Source organism: Hyperolius riggenbachi, chromosome 3 (genome assembly GCF_040937935.1).
Source record: "Hyperolius riggenbachi isolate aHypRig1 chromosome 3, aHypRig1.pri, whole genome shotgun sequence".
Taxonomy (NCBI): domain Eukaryota; kingdom Metazoa; phylum Chordata; class Amphibia; order Anura; family Hyperoliidae; genus Hyperolius; species Hyperolius riggenbachi.
This window is the reverse complement of record NC_090648.1, coordinates 332865310-332886281: the sequence shown is the minus strand read 5'-3', so window position 1 is coordinate 332886281 and position 20972 is coordinate 332865310. Positions and strand designations below refer to the sequence as shown.

Here is a 20972-nt window from a genome sequence, read left to right as displayed (position 1 = left end):
ATAAATGAATGGGTGGGGCATGAAATGTGAAAATTGGTCTGGTTTTTAAGGGAAAAGAAAACTTTTGTGGTGAAGTGGTTAAAAGTTAAAATTTGCTGAGACTATAAGAAGCAAACAACCTCTAGATTTTTCATTTGTGGAACGATGACACTTAATTTACCTAGAGGCTGCAGCAGGTATCTCCTAGTGTTAAATATTCGGGCTACTCCAGCTAGTGTCAGTACCCATGTTTCAGCCCACTGCTTCTCTGCAGTGTCCCTGGAGTGATGAATCAGTATGTTGCCACCTCCTGATTCAATTTTTTCTTTATCAGCGGTTGTTGAAGATTCTCGCACTTTATCTAATAGGTGGAACAGAACCTAAAACCATGGAAACATAAAAGGATAAGATAAAACACAGTTTGAGGCATTCCGATCCAGTTATATACATCTAGATAAAAACAAACATCTACTGTTGTATCAAGAAAATGATGATTATTTTTGAAGACTAATATACATTGCCAGGCCCACCCGTTAAAAAAAAACGGGCGCTAGGTCACAGCCGCTGACCCCAACCCCCCTCCCCCCCGCAATGCGCGCACATACGCGTCCCGCTTGCTCGTTCCCCACCACTGTCTGAAGTATATGCACACAGGGAGCTACTTGCTGGGCAGTTGAAAAAAAACTGTCATTTCCCACAATGCAATGAGAACCTCTGTGAACCACACACAGCAAACTGTCAGATCTGGCCCTGTGTCCTAACTGCCCTGGTTGCGCACATGCTCAGTACAAAAAAGCCAGGGACACACAACCTTCAGTTGATGACGCAGGGACACTTGCATTTAATTGTATAGGATACCGAACTACAGTTTAATGGATTCAAAACCACAACTGAGTTTATGCATATGTTCACATTACTGTATTTATAGCAAATCCTCTAAGAATCACTACACTGTGCACTGTTTTATACCTTCCAGATGACAGTGTGCCAGGTTGGATGCTGCAACAAGGTTCCATGTGCCCCTATTGTAGAGAACAGAGTCTGGCCTGCACTCTTCCGCACAGCGGGGCGTGTGTCAACACACAGCTCCCCCAGTTTGGCATAAAGACACAACCAGAGGCAATCAAACGGTGGTGCTGGGTGGAAAGGCCGGTTTAAAGTCACTCCTTTCTCTTTTGCCTGCATCTGAAGCAAATCTTCTTCTCTGTTCAGCTCCTTTTCTATGGTTTCTCCTCGTTGAAAGAAGTAATCCGAAATATTCCACTGTTAAAAAGAAAGATAAAAATATACCTTGAAAAGTAATGTTTAATCAAACACGCACGTATTGGAATTAGTATGAGTAAAACATCTCGCGTTGAGTAACACAAAAACAAAAATACACCAGTACTGTACCACTTCGCAGATGCATATCTTCTCTTCAGCAACTGACCAGAGCTAACGATCAATGCTTCTCCATGAGTTCTCCTAGACATGACCATGGAGTCATGGTCATGTCTAGGAGAACTCATAGAGAAGCATGTAATCGGTTTGGTCAGGTGATAGATATCTAAGTTTCTGATTTGCTAGTCATGATCACGTGCTAAAGCAGGATGTAATAATAGCAAATAAGAGCTTTGTAAAGCTCTCAGCTGATCAAACAAATCACATGATTCTCCTAGACATGATCATCACTACTCCTTAAGCTGGCCATACACTAGGCCGATTCCCGCCAGATCGACAGCAGATTCGATCACTGGGATCGAATCTGCTGTCACATCGTTCCCGCTACACGCCGAATTTCGATCCATTTCGTCCGATCCCGTCGATCGCTCCGTGCGGAAAATTACCGTCGATCGCCCGCGGGCAGGGAGCGCGTCGCTAGCGGCGTTTGAGTGCCCGACGATCGACGCAATAGAGCTGCAGTACATTACCTGCTCCGCCGGCGCGACTGCCCCCGGTCACCGCTGCTCCGTCTCCGCTCTGGTCTGGTCTCCGGGTACGGCATGCGTCACTTCTTCTAGCCCGGCAGGAAGTTTAAACAGTAGAGGGCGCTCTACTGTTTAAACTTCCTGCCGGGCAGGAAGAAGTAAAGCTGACTTTACCGACCATTTAACAAAGTGTCATTCCTGAGCAGTGCAGGAAATTACTACCTTATGTGGCGATTATCTCAACACATATCACTTCATGTCAATTCATAAAGATTAAGGGGCCCATACACTCAGCAGATTTTCTGGCTGACCGATCGATCCCGATCGATCGATTGCAAATCGGTTGGCCAATCGACCGATCGATGGCCGATTTCGATCGATTTCGATGGATTTCTATTGAACTGGCAGGGTGGAAAATTTAGGTCGATCTGATGAGATTGCTTATCAGTTTGCATTGGCCTTAATGGAAATCTGATGGCAAAAAAATGCCATCAGATCGAATTTCAATGGATTTCAAACTGAAATCTATTGGAATTTTATCCTGGTAAAAAATGTTCTAAAAACGCATCAGATAGTTCATCAGATGCATTTCTTATCTATCTGCTGCCAATCTGACGAGTGTATGGGCACCTTAGTGGATGCCGTCCCTGAACATTCTACCCAAAACAATATCACACCTCTTGTAAACCTTTCCCAAGTTAAACTAAAGGTGCGTACACACATCAAACTTTTTAGAATGACTTGTTGTTTGAACGACTTGTAGTGCAAACAAGTCGTTCAGACTTCATGTACACACTGACCAACTAGCCGTTTGATATGCTAATTTATCTAATTTACATGTCGTTTAACTTAATAATGGACAGTGGACTAGATTAAATGACTGATCAAACGACTTGTTGTTTGAATGTCTATTAGTGTCAAACGAATAGACTTTCAAACAACAAGTCGTTTGTACACATGTACAGACCTGTCGTTTGATCGACAGTTAGTCTACGAAAACACCGAGTGGATCAGTCAAAACTGCTGCTGTCAGTCTAACGATCAATTGTACACATGTCCAACTGTCGTTCAAACGACGTGCGTGTGTACCTTAAGCGCAAGGACTAAGTTGCCGCAGTCAGCGATTGGTCATATAAGCCTGATTAAAATGGTTCTGCTGCCTAAAGTTTTACACTGTATATGATGCACAATTATCCTACATTTATTCCTATACCCTTCTTCAAGAAATTGAGGTCTGTAATCTTATGTATAGTATGGTATAAATCTAGAGCTAAACTGCGTTATCAAATTGTGCAGTGTCCTATTGATTTGGGAGGTGCAGCATTACCTGATTTTCAAGTTTATTACCTAGTATCACAGTTAGAGCATCTTTCTTATTGGTTTGTTACAAACTCTGTTTGTTCCTGAACTTTTAGGCTATTCTTCTACTGTCAGGTTTCGAAACCTTCCATTTGCCCTCACCCAATTAAACCCCTCTAACTAAATCCTCATCCAAGCCAAAAAGATTTGGCAGATGCCCAAGAAGCTACTTCCTTTCCTCCTGGGAGCATTTTACACCCTTATGGCAAAACTGGAAAACACTTCAATTTGGGCACACAGGGGGATCTTATACCAAGGCCAAATCCTTAATAAACACTCAATTGGTTCCTTTCACCACCCTCCAAACCCAATACTCTATAACCGACTTTCACTCATATATGTATCTGCAACTGCAACATGCTCTCTGCTCAATTCTCACAAGGTCTTACACATACAGACACCTCTCCAATTTTAGAACTCCTTCAAGATGGACCAGTTAAGAATTATATAGGCACCTTTTAACACAATCACTGCTGCTACAATGTCCAAGTGGACACTACTTAATGTCCCTACTGACGATGAAGACTGGGAAGTGAGTGTCTCCATGTGTCAGAGAATGCTTGACGCAACTCTATATTATCCACCAATCAGATCTAACCCCTGCCCGCATCGTGAAATATTCCTCTTCAACTTCCAATCACTGTCCTAAATGTAGAATTGTGAACCACTCTTTCCTGCATTTACTATGGCGGTGCCCCTATTAGAAGATTTCTGGAAGCAGGTAAACGCTTTTCTGCAGACGTCATGGGATCCCCTGTCTCCCTCGATATCAAAACCTGCATCCTTAATATCTTAGATGAGTATACCCCCAAATTTGACAAAGTGCTCCTCACCAAAACTTTATTCGCAGCCAAACAGTGTACTGCTGTTCGGTGGATATCCCAGACTTGCCCTACATTTGATGATTGGAAGGCTAAGTTCAATCATTCATTATTCTATAAAAAACTGGTTCATCAACATAGGAAATGTTCTCGCAAATATCTCAAAGGAACGCTGGTTATCTAAACTATAATTATCAATGTATGATTGTAAAATTTCCACTGGTTTCCTTGATTATAATTCTTGATTCCTCTGCTCTTCAGTATATACTGCTCACTGAGCATTGACTATTTCCATTTGTATTATGACATCTTTTGAATTTCTACATTTGGCATTATGTTCTGTAGTATACGTACTGACATTTTTGCTCTGAATTTCCTGTAATGTTTTGTTCTTTCAATAAACCTTTGGTTGATCGGAAAAAAAACCATAAGCATCAGTGGATGCCAGTAAGAAGCATCGCCAAAACACCTTTTTAACCCTTAAAGTGAGGCGGTTTGTTACGAACAGGACACAGAGCAATGTCATTGAGCAAGAAACATGCCTCTGTGTGGTCCTTGCACTGTTCTGTTCCCCTTTCCCTGTGGTGTGCCCCCTCCGAAATTTCTGACAAGCAATTTGGCAAGGGCCATCCTTTGCAAGAAAGGCACTTCTGCAGTACGCCCACTATGGCGTTAGGATTGCCTCTTCCTTACATCCCTCCGCCTCCTCTCTGCCGCATCTCTGTGTCACAGCACAGCTCTCAGCCTCTCTGTGAGAGCAGAGATGCTGCAGCGTAGTGGCTTCTTTGACAATAAGAAAACTACCCTACAACCCAGCGGATGAACTAATCGATGCAGGATGGTGAAGAGTGGATCGTTGGGAGCAGAGAAAAAAACCTGGTTAAGGTAGTATGGTCCACCTCAGGTTCTCTTTAATATCAAAGTAAGAATTCGGGATTCTTGGGAAGCCTTATTTAGAATTACTTCAGTGGATGCAATGGTTTATCTATGCTATTTTCACTTAAGGTTTGGGTTCAGCCTAGAAAGGTGCATAGAGATTCCCTGCATTTAGCAGATGGGGTTGGAGAGCCCCTAAATTTAGCAGATGAGATTTGGAGCTTTCCTACATTTAACAGATGAGAACGTACTGGTCTTCACTGCTCCCTACTACACTTCAGAGGAGAAGGCTGGAGTTCCCAAAAAGTATAGATAGACATCATGATCTGAAATGTGTAAATGCAAACTTATCCCCTTCCCATTGTTCCTGCAACAGAATATATTAAAATAGACAAACCAACTCACCAACAGGCCAATAGAAGTTAAACTAATATTGAGCTCCTGATTCTGAAGTCCAAAGCTTCCAGCCACTTCTACAACTATTTGCAGGCAGGTGCAAGGCATTGTGGGAAGAAAGTCTGTCACAACCAACTGAAGGCACTGGAAAGCATTTCGTATTAAAGACTCCCTTTGAATAAACAAAGAAATTGTTTTGAATATCACACACACAAAGTGACCCTAGAAATAGACAAAACTGACAAAGTCAGCCAGAACTCACCCCTGGTCATTTCTTATTGCTCCGATCACTCCTAGAACCAATGGCCACCCTGGTCCAAGACTGTCTCCTTGATTTTGCAAGATCTGTAACACACACTCCAGCTGCTTGAGGCGGATGTCATGATGAGCTATAGATGAGAGCTCCTTCAAAGGGTTAAGCAATAACAACTGCAGCCTCTGTAAAAGAAAACCCAAGACATCACTACCATGTTGTTATTACTCACATTTTGACAACGCTAATAGAGTTCACCTATAGAATTACTTTTATTCATTATATAAAAATCAAATAGTTTAAAGGACACAACCACAACAAACATATAGATGTACATAGGGCCAAGTGCCCACGTGCATTTGCAAACTGCCCTCAAAAGGCTGAGAGCGATTTTGCAATGAAAAAAGGGGATTCATTTCCGGAGCAATTTAGAGGAAAGAGATTTGAGCCCTGCTTTCCCCTATTAAAGTGCTCTGAAAATGCTGCTTGCCCTGTGATTTCAAGAAATTGCACTGGTTCCTGTGGACTCAACTCCACTTCAATTACAATACACAGCTAAAAACGATCTAGTGGAGTATAGCCCTCACATCAGTTTGTCAATGCATGTATTATGTTTACTGAATTATATTTCAGGGATATTCAAAAAGAAAAAAAAAAACTTAATGAATTCAAATGCATGTTTATTTTCCTTCACAAGTGGAGTAACTAGTGCCTCAGCAGAGTTAACAACCTCTGTGAATTTCCACAAACCATGCTGTTGAGTGTACTTGAGAACTGGGTTGGGAAACACTGAGGTACATTAATGGTGACTTCCACTGCCTGCTACTTTATCACAATAAAGAAAACGTCCATCTGACCTCTTTGTAAAAGCATCAAGCCTATAGCAGAACTTATAGCAGTGTAGAGTTATCTTTATGCTGTGCTCACTGCTTGGACTTGAGAATTGATAGTACTAGTTCCTGCTGTCATACTTTTGAACCTATGTTTCATTTTCCAGCTACAGTACAAATTCAAGACACAAAATGTGTATCGTATATGGGCTGTCATGAAGTTTCTATTTCTCCACGGAAAGTCAGCAAAGGACATTCACACTGAGATGTCATGATCAATGGGACAGAAGTGTCCTTCCTACAGCACTGTCATAAACTGGATATCTTATTTCAAGACTTGGCATTTCACCATTGAAGATGAGCCCCACAGTGGTTATCCCCAACCTGAACTGACCCGACAATCTGCAATGCTGCCCATAAGCTGATTATTGAGGACCGGCGAATATTCACAAAAACAAGATAGCCCAGATACGTCCATCTAACAGGAGCATGTTGGGTTTGTTATCACAACTATCCTAGACAAGCTTTCAGCAAAGTGGATGTCAAAATGTTTGAACAGTTTATCAGGAGAAGGAACAAAGTGAAACATCCAAAGCAGATTTGGCCCATTTTGACTTTTAGGCTAAGTTAGTGACCAAGTATAAAACCTGACTCCACGCCTTTGATTCTGAAACCAAGGAACAGTCAAAGGAATGACGTGCCACAGTGGGTCTCCGTGGCCAAATATCTTATTTACACCCAGAAACTGTCCAAAAAAAAATCAAGGCGTCTGTTTTTTGGATGACGGTACTCTGCTAGCTAGTGGACTACCTACCCCAGGGCTATCACTGGACAGTGTTATGTTAACCTCCTGGACCAGCTAAAAAAGGCAATTGAGACAAAGCGCCATGAAAAGTTGACCATAGAACAATGCACCTGCACACACAGCCAATGTTGTGGCTGCCGAACTGAACACCATAGGTTTCCAATTGGTCCATCACCTCGCCCTCCCCCCCCCCCCCCCCCCCCACACACACACACACACACACACACACACACACACACACACACACACACACACACACACACACACACACACACACACACACACACACACTAACCTGAACTGGCCTCTTTGGACTATTATCTGTTCCCAAACTGTCCCCAAGGATACAGAATCCCACCCAAACTTGAACAAACCCCTGAATTTTGGGTACATTTGTGTACATTTCTAACATTAAACATGCTGCTGAGAACTGGTTTGAAGTCTAAACAAAGGCTTATTTGAATGGTCTAGAGAAGCTGCAACTAAGCTGTGCCAAGAGCATCAGTCTCAGATGGGACTATGTTAAAGAAATCTGTTAATTCATAACTCTAGCCCTCTTCTCTCTGGGAAAAGCCAAGAACTTCTCAGCACCCCCCCCCCCCCCTATTAAAATTGATGTGCTGTGTGTGGTAGGAATCGATTCCTCTCTGATTACATTGCCATATCAGCTGGCAATCTATAAGTTGTTTTGTTACAGATTAGCTATACTAGCAGGAAGTTCAGTGAAGCTGCAGCCGAGCGCGGAGAAGGGACAGCGGAGACCAGGGGACACGCGCCGGCCGGAGCAGGTAATATATGCGGGGGGGGGGGGGGGGGGGGCGGTGGCAGCGCCAGCTCCACAGATTGTGATCAGTTTCATGCTGAAATCGATTCACAATCTGTTTGCAGTAAAGGCAGCCATACGATCCCTCTCTGATCCGATTCGATCAGAGAGGGATCTATCTGTTGGTCGGATCTGATGGTAAATCGACCAGTATATGGCTACCTTTAGATTGTTAATACATTTATATATCTAATCCTTAAAGGACAAATGTCAAAGTTAACTAAAATTCTAAATGCCACATACTGTATATTTCCAGTACAGGTAGTCCCCGGCTTACGAATGACCCGCCGATACGAACGGCATGGATTCTCTGTTTCCATGGGAACCAGCCAAAATATATATTTTTTTCAAATTGGACTTGAATTTTTTGAGAAAATCGATTTAAAAAAAACAAAGAAAAAATGGTTTTTAAACTTGTATGAACAAGTACAAAGGGCAGAGGTGACACAGAGGACGACACTGGAGGCACAGGGGGGCACAGAGGAGGTACAGGGGACAGAGATGACACAATGTTCCGACTTAAGAACAGATTCAGGTTAAGAACGAACCTACAGTCCGTATCTCGTTCGTTAACCGAGGACTACCTGTAATTACTAGCAAATAGCAATACAAAGGCTTTTTCATCTTTTCATGTTTTATATGAAGAAAATGACATTTACAAAGAACAGTTCTAAGTGTGGGAATTACTATGGAGGACTGTGCCCAGAACATCCAGCATACAGGAAAAAAATCTTCACTGGCTCTAATACTTTGCCTGGAATCTGTTCAGAATGATAGAAAGAAATATAGCTTCAAATGTGTGTAAATAACCATCAGCTGAAGCTCTGTCTGTGCGTCTCTCTCTGCCACGCAGTGTAAAGTAAGCAGTATACAGCCAGGTTACAGTTCTGCCCACCCCCCGATGCCGACACAAAAAAGTGTAACAAAACAGCTGGTAAACACATTTTTTTTTCACACAGGCTGTGCTGAGAGACCTCTGAAAATCATTTTATTGTTGCTGGGTAAAACTCTATAGGTATGTGGGGTTTACAGAAAAAACGCTTCTTTGATAGTAGTTCTTTAAGCACCTTAGTCTGGAGCTCTTTCTACAGAGGAGACCAGTTTAAGCGGTCTTGCGTTTAGTATACTATTTAGAAGTATGATTAGGCACAGGCATGAGCTTTACAATTCCGATTTCCAAATGAAACAAAGTTGTATACATGTATTGGAATATTGGAATGTGATATGGACCACAAAAGGCCAGAGGTGGCGACAAGGATGAGCTAACCTCCCCAGCCATGGCTTGCATGTGTAAAGTCTCTGTTTCATTCAGAATCCAAATTGTGGAGATTATCCCTAATCAGGTGCTGAAGCTATGTAAAAGTGCAATATGGTACCTGGTTTTCAGAGAGCTCTGGCTCATGCTTGAACGCCAGTCCTGATTTAATTAGCGATGTCAATGCTTCAGCTCCCCATTCTCTCATCCTAGAGTTTGGATGCTGGCACACCTGTAAACAACAAAAAGATAGTTGGCCTTTGTTTGTTCTGCTCATTTAAGAAGGAATGAAGTCTTATGAAGAATGTTTATTCATGAACTGTACAGTGAAGCAAATGTACAACACCCACACATCAGTTATTATTTTCAGTACATACAAAAAGGACAGTGAAATGTAACAGTTTCCAGAATTCTTTTAGTCTGTATATTGGTAAGTTACAAATGTAGCAAGTTATGTTTACAGTTAAAGTGGCACTACAGTGAAAAAACTGTTAAAATGATCCATAAATGACTTTTCTCCAATGTTGCTGTCACTTACAGTAGGTAGTAGAAATCTGACAGAAGTGACAGGTTTTGGACTAGTACATCTCTTTATAGGGGATTCTCAGGTATATATTTATTTTCAAAAGCACTTAGTGAATGGCAGTTGCTCTGTCCAACTGCCAAAAAACTGTGTAGGGAGCAGGAAAGCTGGCCAGCATCATTGTTTAAATCCTTTTTAGGGAATATCTTTATAAAGAATAAAAGCCTTTTTGAGAATCCGCTATGAAGAGATGGACTAGTCCAAAACCTCTCACTTCTGTCAGATTTCTACTGCCTACTGTAAGTGACAGCATTATAGGAGAAAAGTAATTTATGGCTCATTTTACTCTGGAAAAAATGTACTTATGTATGTTTGCACATATTTTAAATTTTACATTTTGCAGTAGTGCCCCTTTAAATAGGGACTGTACTGAAAATCAAATTTTTTTTATTCAATATTCCTGTATAAATTATTTAGCCAGTGTTTTCCCATTGTTAATCTTTCCTCACCCTTTCCTCTGATTTACATTCTGAAATGTATTACAGGTGGAAACATCTTTAGTGCCGTATCTCTGCGGAATGTTTGTACGCTCTATGTTCTGAAGCCAGTAGAAAAATACCTGGTCTCCCAGAATGCTCTGGGAGGAGAACTCCACATAGCTAAACAGCCTAAGCTTTTACATCACTGGGAGGGCAGGGCTACATACCAATATACAACTATATACAGATATAGGAAGGATACAGCAATTACGGTAACATAAAAGTGAGTATCCTGATTAATTGGCAGCGGCACTGCACGCAGGCACAGCAAGGACACCCTCGAGGTCATCCTCTACACCGTGCGGGGACCCCGGGCCGGTGGTCAGACAGCTGCAAGGGGCTGGAGAAAGCCCCAGGTAAGTAAATCGGCTTTCCTATTCTTTGCCTGATGCCTGAAGACAGTTACAGTTAACGCACACCTGAACCAGGAGGAAAAAAACAGATTTTTACTTACCTGGGACTTCTTCCAGCCCCCTTGTAGTCTTTGAGATCCCTCAGTGTCCACCAGGTTCCCTCCGTTGTTACCCCAATTAAAGTCGAGGAGGCGGGCAACCTGGACAATTTTTGACTTTAATTGGAGTGACAGTGGAACAACTGAGGGAACTTAGAGGACACCAAGGTAACCCAAAGACTACGGGAGGTTGGAATGAGCCCCAGGTAAGTAAAAAAAGACTATTTCCCAGGAGTTGGTAGATGCAGAAATGGAGAAGTTCAGATATTATTTCATTTTTTAGTTACTTGAAGAGATAAGAGCAGCTGGGCACATCCAGTAAAAAACATGCCTTTATTGGAACAGCATTAAAATCACTTTCAAAACAACGGCATCAGTCCACCAGGAGATAGAGGGACAAACAAGTGAAGGTGTCAACAGCTGTTTCGCACTCAACTATAGAGTGCTTCCTCAGGACAACCGAGCCCCCCCATCATCACCTCTTAAATAGTGTACTCACTTGTTTCCTAATCGATGAGGGAGGACGCCAGACCCAGCACACCATCAAGACGCCGCACCAGCACTTCCTGGACGCCAACTGCGTTCCAGGAGGCAGAAGCGGCATCTCCAGAAGAGGTCACTGGCAGCGTTGGACCAATCAGAGCTAAGGATCCAGAGCATACAGAGCTCCGGTCCTTGTAAGTGGTCAAAACCGCCCAAAACAAGCCCACCCCCAACAGGTCTCAAGTGACGTATGCACTCAACAGAGATCTGCACCTATCACCATCCTGAGTGCACGGGAAACGGGGCATAAAAACACCGCCCCCTGCACATCAAGGAAGTGAGAGGCGTCCTTTGTTACTGTTACTACCTAAAGAAAACTACAACGCAGGGAAAGCTTTTGGATTTTTTTTTTAAGCTGTAGGTCCCTTGGGACTAAATGAAAGGAATGATTTTTCAGTGTTTTTGTAATGAGATTTGTTGCTTTTTTATATTGCTTATTGTGTTTTTAATCATACTCCTCTTTTTCCTTCTTTTTGTCACCTTTTGTGCCTTTTAGGAATTGTTCTGTGTGTGTGGGGAGGCCAGCAGCAGCGCACCTGAAGACGAGATTGGTCAGATAAAAAAGTTTATTGGTCCCTGTGCAGCGGACAGCTTTTGCTGCCGTCCCTCATAGCCTGGGTAAAACTCTCTCTGTATGATGCCTGTTGCGCCCCAATAGTGGTGCAGATTGGTGTCTGTTAGATTCCCCGTGTATAGACAGCTTTCCCTGTCAGTGTTTCTTTAGGTAGTAACAGTAACTAAGGACGCCTCTCGCTTCCTTAATGTGCAGGGGGCGGTGTTTCTATGTCCCGTTTCCCGTGCACTCAGGATGGTGTTAGGTGCAGATCTCTGTTGAGTGCATACGTCACTTGAGATCTGTTGGGGGTGGGCTTGTTTTTGGCGGTTTTGACCACTTACAAGGACCGGAGCTCTGTATGCTCTGGATCCTTAGCTCTGATTGGTCCAACGCTGCCAGTGACCTCTTCCGGGTATGCCGCTTCCGCCTCCTGGAACGCAGTTGGCGTCCAGGAAGTGCTGGTGCGGCGTCTTGATGGTGTGCTGGGTCGGGTGTCCTCCCTCATCGATTAGGAAACAAGTGAGTACACTATTTAAGGGGTGATGATGGGGGGGCTCGGTTGTCCTGAGGAAGCACTCTATAGTTGAGTGCGAAACAGCTGTTGACACCTTCACTTGTTTATCCCTCTATCTCCTGGTGGACTGATGCCATTGTTTTGAAACTGATTTTAACGCTGTTGCAATAAAGGCGTGTTTTTTACTGGATGTGCCCAGCAGCTCTCATCTCTTCAAGTAACTGGTATGGTGGAACTGTTTTTGGGCTTGGAGCACTCCTGGAAAGCCTGTTTTGGTGGTATTGTGCACCTTTTCTCTATTCTACTGCTGGCCATTATTTCATTTTTTTCACAACCTTTCATAAGCCCTTGGAAGCAGCCACAGGGAGGGGTCATTCAAACAGATGGCAGGACATCAAGTATACTGCCCTGTTTAGTCGCACAATAGCTCCGATTGAATGTTTTCTGGTTACTTGCGATGCAACTGAACGGAGGGCAGTTGTAACCATGTGGGTGTGTAACACGGTGTGCTTACTGTCCAGTGGAAAACTGCTGCCTGTCAAACCTAGCGGACAGCTGCCACCTGCTCAAATATACATAAACGAGACTACAACCAGTGCTGATTGCTGAACACTTGCAGCCATCTGTAAGTGCCCAGCTCTGCCACCTTTGAAATCTTTAAAAGTTCTCTTTTCCAACAAGCATATTCTCTAGCTTAGGCCATGCACCCTTCAACCTTGCATCTACATTTACTCCTCACTAAATAACCCAATCACGCACTGCCTGTACATATACTGTAAACTTCCCCCACCTCTTGTTTCCACCCCAGTCCTTTAGATTGTAAGCTCGCAAGGGCAGGGCTCTCACCCTTTTGTGTCATGGAATGTTATTTTAATTGCTTGCACTCTGTTATACATTTATACATTTTAGTCATCATGTTAAATTTGCTATTGTAATCTCCTGTACTGTATTTAATACCAGTGGTCATATTTGATGTATATCATTGTCTGTATCCCTTGTTTGTTTTCTTACATTGTACAGTGCCACGGAATATGTTGGCGCTTTATAAATAAATAACAATAATGTGCCCGGCAAATAGAAGCGGCTGACAGACAGTGAACTCTACTGCTGCCAGCCATCTGTGTGAAAAAGCCAGTCTCAATGGCCTTTATGCAATATACCTTTTAAATACCCTTAAAAACTCTGTCAAGCAAGAAAATACTCAAAATAAGTTGATATAACAGTACATTTTTATGTACCGGTACTTTTAAGAAGTTTTTCATTTGCTAAATGCTGAAAAGTTATTTTTGGAGCAGATGAAAAATCATCTGGGAGAAAACTCAATTGAATTAGGACCAACGCCAAGACTGACGAGAGTACACTTAGGCTCCTTTTACACTTAATCAGTTGGTGTGCGTTAGTGTGCGTTAGTATGCGTTGGTGTGTGTTTTTTCCATAGCAGTACATTGGGAAGAAGATTTCAGTTAAAACGCGTTAAGTGTAAAAGGTGCCATAGGAAAACATGGGCATTACTTTGAAAATCAGTTTTCTTTCCGTTTTAACTGAGAGCAACTGATTAGGTGTAAAAGGGCCCTTATGCCATATGTTATCGAAAGGTTCAAGATATTTAACCACTTTACCCCCGCGCGTACGTATTTCTCCGCCCCTTTTTCCATCCTTTAAAAACCAGGGACGGAGAAACACGTACTTTCCGCGTTCCCGACGCTGCCCGCGCTCCCGCTCGTAAACACGCCGCCCGCCGCTAGTAAAACCGCCGCCGCCCGCTCGCCCAGAGATCAATGAACGGGAAAATCCATTCCTGTTCGTTGATCTAAGCCCCGCAATGATCAGCTGCTCTCCTATGGGCAGCGCGATCATTGTGAGAAAAAACTCACGTGTCCAGCCTCCTTATTCTTCCTCCAAGCTTCCGGAAGGAAGCTTGGAGGTCGCATTAAAACAAAAAGTTACTGTGGCCATCTTGTGGCCAAATAGTAAACTACACCCTACACATTTTTCACATACAAATAAATGACTTTTACACATAAAATTAACTCATTACCTCCCACACTCCCCATTTTTTTTTTTTTTTGTAATTAAAAAAAAATTAAAAAATTTACAATTAAAAAAAATACATAAATAGTTACCTTAGGGACTGAACTTTTTAAATATTTATGTCAAGAGGGTATAACACTGTTACTTTATAAACTATGGGCTTGTAATTAGGGATGGACGCAAAACTGAAAAAAATGCACCTTTATTTCCAAATAAAATATTGGCGCCAAACATTGTGATAGGGACATAATTTAAATGGTTTTATAACCGGGACAAAAGGGCAAATACGTTTCATGGGTTTTAATTACAGTAGCATGCATTATTTAAAAACTATAATGGCCGAAAACTGTAAAATAATTATTTTTTTCCCCACATTTTTCCTATTTTCCCATTAAAACACATTTAGAAAAAAATAATTCTTGGCATAATGTCCCACCTAAAGAAAGCCTAATTGGTGGCGAAAAAAACAAGATATAGTTCATTTCATTGCGATAAGTAATAATAAAGTTATAGACGAATGAATGGAAGGAGCGCTGAAAGGTGAAAATTGCTCTGGTGCTCAAGGGGTAAAACCCCTCAGTGGTGAAGTGGTTAAATCAGTATTCTAACATATCTGACTAAAAGATAAAGCTTCATCAACCTATGAGGTGAAAAAAAAAAATAGAAACACGCAAAACACAAAGCCAAAGAAAAAAGGAGAGAGAAAAAAGATTCAAAAGACACTGCGCATGCGACACATGCTGTACAAACGTACCTTCTGATCAGGGCAAGAGCAAGCAGAAGAGAAATACAGAACAGATCATGAAAATAGATAACAAGAAACATGAATGTATTAAAAGACAGTGCAAGCTGCTACTATAATTCTTGTGGTCTAAAGTGAAATGGAGCCTTCATGAGTAAATTACACAGTACAGATCATTCACTGCATTTTTCACAATTGCCATCTGCATTCTAAATACATCTACAATAAACCTATGTTTGCTCAGGCACCAAATGCACAAGAGGATCTCCTGTGCACACAAAGTCCCTGGAGCATTCGGCCTGTGTTCAAAGCTGCTCGGGTGGAGCAATTGTAATCAATGGAGAATGCGGTTCAAATGAGGACTGAAGGTTGAAGATTACATTCAGATAATGACTGCACCATGCCACACCTACTGAATACAATGTGTTAACTGACCCATTTGTCTCAGTTCATCCTTTTTTGTTCCCAGCATCTGCAAAACCTCATTGAGTTTTAGAAATGTTTCTGAGAACTCTTTCAAGCACAAGTGTGAACACAAAGTCAATGGGGCCCATTTATAAGGGTGGTGATATGCAATACTGCCAGAAAAAAATGAATGGGTTATTTTATGCCATTTTTCACATCACCTTACATAAAACAAAGTGGTGATAAACTAAAACCACAGCCATTATTCAGCAGTATAACTAGAAATGCACGTTATTCACAGATTCACATAATATTATTCACATAATATTTTTAAAAAGAAAAGACTGAGCGACCCCCCCCCCCCCCCCCTAAAAAGATACAAATGAAGTAGTCCAGTTAAATTTAAACAGGTCGTTATTAAAGGGAACCTGTAGTTGAAAATAAGTGCCCCCTATGGACTTCTGACGTCAGGAGGAGGACATTTCTGGATCCTAAACCTCCCTTGTCCTCCTCCGCAGTCTTGTTCCAGCTGTGGGACCCCAGAAAGCCAGCATGTTGACTCATGTCAGCTCCCTGTGCATGTGTGGTAGCTCTGGTCTGCTTGGCTTTCTTCAGGAAAACTGGGCCAGATTGGGTCCACTATTTCCAAAGAAAGCCAAGTGAGATGCAGCTGGAACCAGTCTGCAGGAGGACGGGGGAAGCCTCTTTAGGATCCAGGGCTTCCCCCTCCCGAGGTAAGGATCTAAAAGTATGCCTTGCAAACATCACAGGCTTACTTTAGGACGACAGCAATTATTATTTTCTCCACATTTATTTCCTTTTAAACAACACCAGTTGCCTGGCAACCCTGCTGGTCTATATGGCTGCAGAAGTGTCTGAATAACACCAGAAACAAGCATGCAGCTAAATCTTGTCAAATCTGACAATAATGTCAGAAACACCTGACCTGCTGCATGCTTGTTCAGGGTCTATTGCTAAAAGTATTAGAGGCAGAGAATCAGCAGGGCTGCCAGGCAACTGGTATTGCTTAAAGAGACTCTGAAGCGAGAATAAATCTCGCTTCAGAGCTCATAGTTAGCAGGGGCATGTGTGCCCCTCTGCTAAAACACTGCTATCCCGCGGCTAAATGGGGGTCCCTTCACCCCCAAATCCCCCCTTGCAAAATCCACGACCAACTTGGTCGTGGATTTTGCTCCTCCTGGAGGCAGGGCTGACGGCTGCAGCCCTGCCTCACAGCGCGTCTATCAGCGGCGCATCGCCGCCTCTCCCCCGCCCCTCTCAGTGAAGGAAGACTGAGAGGGGCGGGGGAGAGGCGGAGATACGTGTCTGATAGACGCGCATGAGGCAGGGCTGTGGCGGTTAGCCTTGCCTCAATGCGGAACAAATCCCCCGTTGCACGGAGGGGATTTGGGGGGTAAGGGACCCCCGCTAAGCCGCGAGATAGCGGCGTTTTAGCAGGGGCACACAAGCCCCTGCTATCTATGAGGTCTGAAGCGAGATTTATTCTCGCTTCAGACTCTCTTTAAAAGTAAATAAATATGGCAGCCTCCATATACCTGTCACTACAGTTGTCCTTTAATTGTTGGATCTACTCTATGAAACAGAGATTGTAGAGATAATTGTATAATGGAAGTGTTCAGTCACTTTGTATGGATCAGTGCTCTAATGATAACTACTGTACATACATAATCTGCTGAGTGTAATATTGATTGTGTTTACCTCTATTAAATGCCCAGTTAAAGGCCTCCATAAAATTTCAATCCTGTGTATGTTCACCAATCCCGTCTCCAGCAACTTGGCCACAGCAAACAGAGATGGCTCCTAAAAGAGAACAATTTCAACTGTTTAAGATATAGTTACTGAAAAACATCATGGCCTTCTGACACGGAGCAGACATTGTTTATATCACATGCCTGGTGTCCATTAACCACTTCAGCCGTCTGGACGTGATCATCACTCCCAGGCGGCTGCTCTGCTGCAGTGGCGCGCTCCCGCACGCGATCGCGCCCCCATGTCATTCCCCCGGTAGCCCTGAGATCAGTGAACGGGAACATGGTTCCCATTCACCGATCTAAGTCCCCAGCAGAAAAAACGACGGTCTCTTATCAGGGGCCGCAGTTTTTCTGAAAAAAAAAAAGTTCCCCGTCCTCCTTGTGCTTCGCGGAAAGCGAGAAGCACAAAGTAAAAAAAAAAAAAATCAATGTGGCTATCTTGTGGCCAAATAGTAAAACTACATCTACAAACATTTTTGAAGGCAATTTACACACATTATAACATTAAAAATTAACTGTTTATTTCCCAACACCAAATAAATTTTTTTATGAAAAAAAAATTACAATGAAAAAAAAAAAACAAGTAGTTACCTAAGGGTCTGAACTTTTTAAATATGCATATGAAGGGGGTATACTACGAACCTTTTTTACATTATTAGCTTGCAAAACTAGAAAAATGCACCTTTATTTCCAAATAAAATATTGGCGCCATACATTGTGATAGGGACAAAATTTAAATGGTGTAATAACCGAGACAAACGGGCAAATAAAATACATAGGTTTTAATCATGGTAGCATGTATTATTTTAAAGCTATAATGGCTGAAAACTGAGAAATAATGAATTTTTTCAATTTTTTTCTTAATATTTCTGTTAAAATGCACTTATAAAAAACTAATTCTTAGCAAAATGTACCACCCAAAGAAAGCCTAATTAGTGGCGGAATAAAACAAAATATAGATCAATAAATTGTGATAAGTAGTGATAAAGTTATTAGCGAATGAATGGGAGGTGAAAATTCCCCGTGGGCTGAAATGGTTAATAAAGGCATATATGCAATGAGAAATTAATCCATAAAACAAAAATAGGTAATATACTATACACAATTTAGTAACCCAATCAGAGCGTACTTCTCCCTAAACTTATTATAAGGAAAACTGGGTAGCTTCAAACCACTGCACTTTGCACATGACTGCGTCTATATCACTAAATAAATAACTGCTATAACCATGGAAATACATGAATCTGACTGGGATTCACACAACTTAAAGAAAAGGCCTCAGAAAAGGACATACTGTAAAGTTAACCAAATATGAGGTTCCACTAAGAGAAAAAAAAATGTGTTTTTTGTTTACAGCAGTGTTACTCAGCTGTATTAATGTGTTCAGCTGGCCATACACTGGCACGATTTACCGCCGTTTCGACAGCAGATTCGATCACTGGGATCGAATCTGCTGCCAATCGTTCACGCTACACGCCGAATTTCGATTCATTTCGTCCGATCCCGTCGATCGCGCCGTGCGGAAAATTACCGTCGATCGTCCGCGGGTAAAGAGCGCATCGCTAGTGGCGTTCGAGTGCCCGACGACCGACGCAATAGAACCCGCATACATTACCTGCTCCGCCGGCGCGACTGCCCCCGCTCGTCTCCGCTCTTCTCCGCTCTGGTCTCCGGCATGCCTTCACTTATTCCTGCCCGGCAGGAAGTTTAAACAGTAGAGGGCGCTCTACTGTTTAAACTTCCTGCCGGGCAGGAAGAAGTGAAGCATGCTGGAGCCGGAGACCAGAGCGGAGAAGAGCGGAGACGAGCGGGGGCAATCGCGCCGGCGGAGCAGGTAATGTATGCGGCGGGGGGAGCGGCGGCAGCAGCAGCACCACCACAACAGATTGTGATCGGTTTCAGGCTGAAATCGGTTCACAATCTGTTTGCAGTAAAGGTAGCCATACGATCCCTCTCTGATCAGATTCGATCAGAAAGGGATCTGTCTGTTGGTCGAATCTGATGGCAAATCGACCAGTGTATGGCCACCTTTAGTTTACTTTTTACCTAAAGTACACTTTGCACCAGATAAAACGAACAAAACGGTAGACTAAGTACACACAACAAAAGATTAAAAACAGGAAAGGTACTGTGCAGAGGTGAATGAAATAACTAGATAATACCACTGTCTAATGCTAGGTACACACGTTACGTTTTTTTCAGTCGATTCTGCCAATTGATCGATTTACGATTTGTTTTTCCGCTCGATTTTCTTATCTTTTATCAATTTCCATTCACTTCTATGAGAAATAGAGTGGTAAAACGATCAAAAGTAATGTCGGACATGATGGAAATCAATTGAACGCATCTACCGAACGAAAAAACGTAACGCCAGCCTCAGTGATTTGATAAGCATTAACCTTATCCAATATATAGAATAACCTAATGCTTCGTAAAATATTGTAATACCAGAACTAATGGTAAACAGATTGTGTCTTAATGAGATCATAAAAGCTGTAGATGAAAGAATATTTAGAATGAAAGGTTATTATTAGATCTCGTGAATACAGAAGAGACTCTGGTAACCTCTTTGATATCCTTAGCTATAAAACAACAGCACATGCCAAAACAAAGTTAATCTCTGAACACGAACAGCAATAATATCACTCCTGCATCAAAATTTTCCGTGCCATACCAATACTCTTCAAGCAGTAAAATGATACAGAACAGTAAAATTCTGATAAATTGAGTGTGATGGCAAGTTAGCAGAGATGGCAATTTCACAAAAGAGATATTATTCCTTATATCTGCTCATTTCAAACAAATTGTGGCTGATGAGTACAAGAATCCTCAGCGACAGCAAACGGGACAGCTGCCAGGTCAAGCTAACTTAGAGGAACAATACCAGTAATTGCTGGAAACATACACCGATATCAGCTATTAATAACAAGACAGAAAAAGTGAGAAACAACAGAAAGGGATGCAAACTTCTCTTTGGTGTACAAAAATTGATCAGACCTTTTATTCCAAGACAACATTTTAAAGTGGACCTGAAGTCAGAACTCCTCTCTGCTCTATAATATACACAACAGCATAATAATCTTTAAACAAAAAAACATGCATTTGTTACAGCTGATACAAATCTTAAAATAAATCTGCACTGTTTCTACTTCCTGATTCATGGAAGCAGACATATTTGTTTACAGCCTGTGCTTTCAAATGGGCTTATCTGCTTATCTGCCATAGGTAGTCATGTGACACAGGGGAGGATCAAATTACAACTTGTGATTAGACACAAATGAGTGGAAATTAAACAGGCTAAACTCTCTTAATACAGTCAAGGTGCATTTCTCTCCGTTTTCCTTCTGCCCTGTGCAAGAGTTAAGGTCCACTTTAAAGGGACTCCGAGCTCATCTAAAAAATAAAAGTTGTACTCACCCGGGGCTTTTTCCAGCCCAGTGCTGGTCGGGAGGTCCCACGACGGCGTCCTGACTCCTCTCCTACTCCCCGCTCCGGAATGGCTGACCGGCCGCAGCCCGGGCGACACTCGGCCGAGTGTCGGCCTGCTCCTTCCGCGTATGACGCGGCTGACGTCACACGCCGGCCGCCTCGC

The 20972-nt window shown here is 42.5% G+C and overlaps 1 protein-coding gene across 3 annotated transcripts in view; it reads right to left on the bottom strand.

Moving 5' to 3' along the window:
* Positions 1-20972, bottom strand: part of MON2 (MON2 homolog, regulator of endosome-to-Golgi trafficking) — a 157051-nt gene that overhangs the window by 54645 nt on the left and 81434 nt on the right. For all 3 annotated transcript variants that reach the window (XM_068276881.1, XM_068276879.1, XM_068276880.1), the window contains exons 20-25: positions 17328-17429; positions 9426-9536; positions 5601-5776; positions 5348-5510; positions 949-1242; positions 161-359 (exon numbers count right to left, since the gene is read on the bottom strand). In XM_068276881.1, coding sequence (XP_068132982.1) covers positions 161-359; positions 949-1242; positions 5348-5510; positions 5601-5776; positions 9426-9536; positions 17328-17429 — 1045 coding nt within the window. The remainder of the gene's footprint in view (positions 1-160; positions 360-948; positions 1243-5347; positions 5511-5600; positions 5777-9425; positions 9537-17327; positions 17430-20972) is intronic.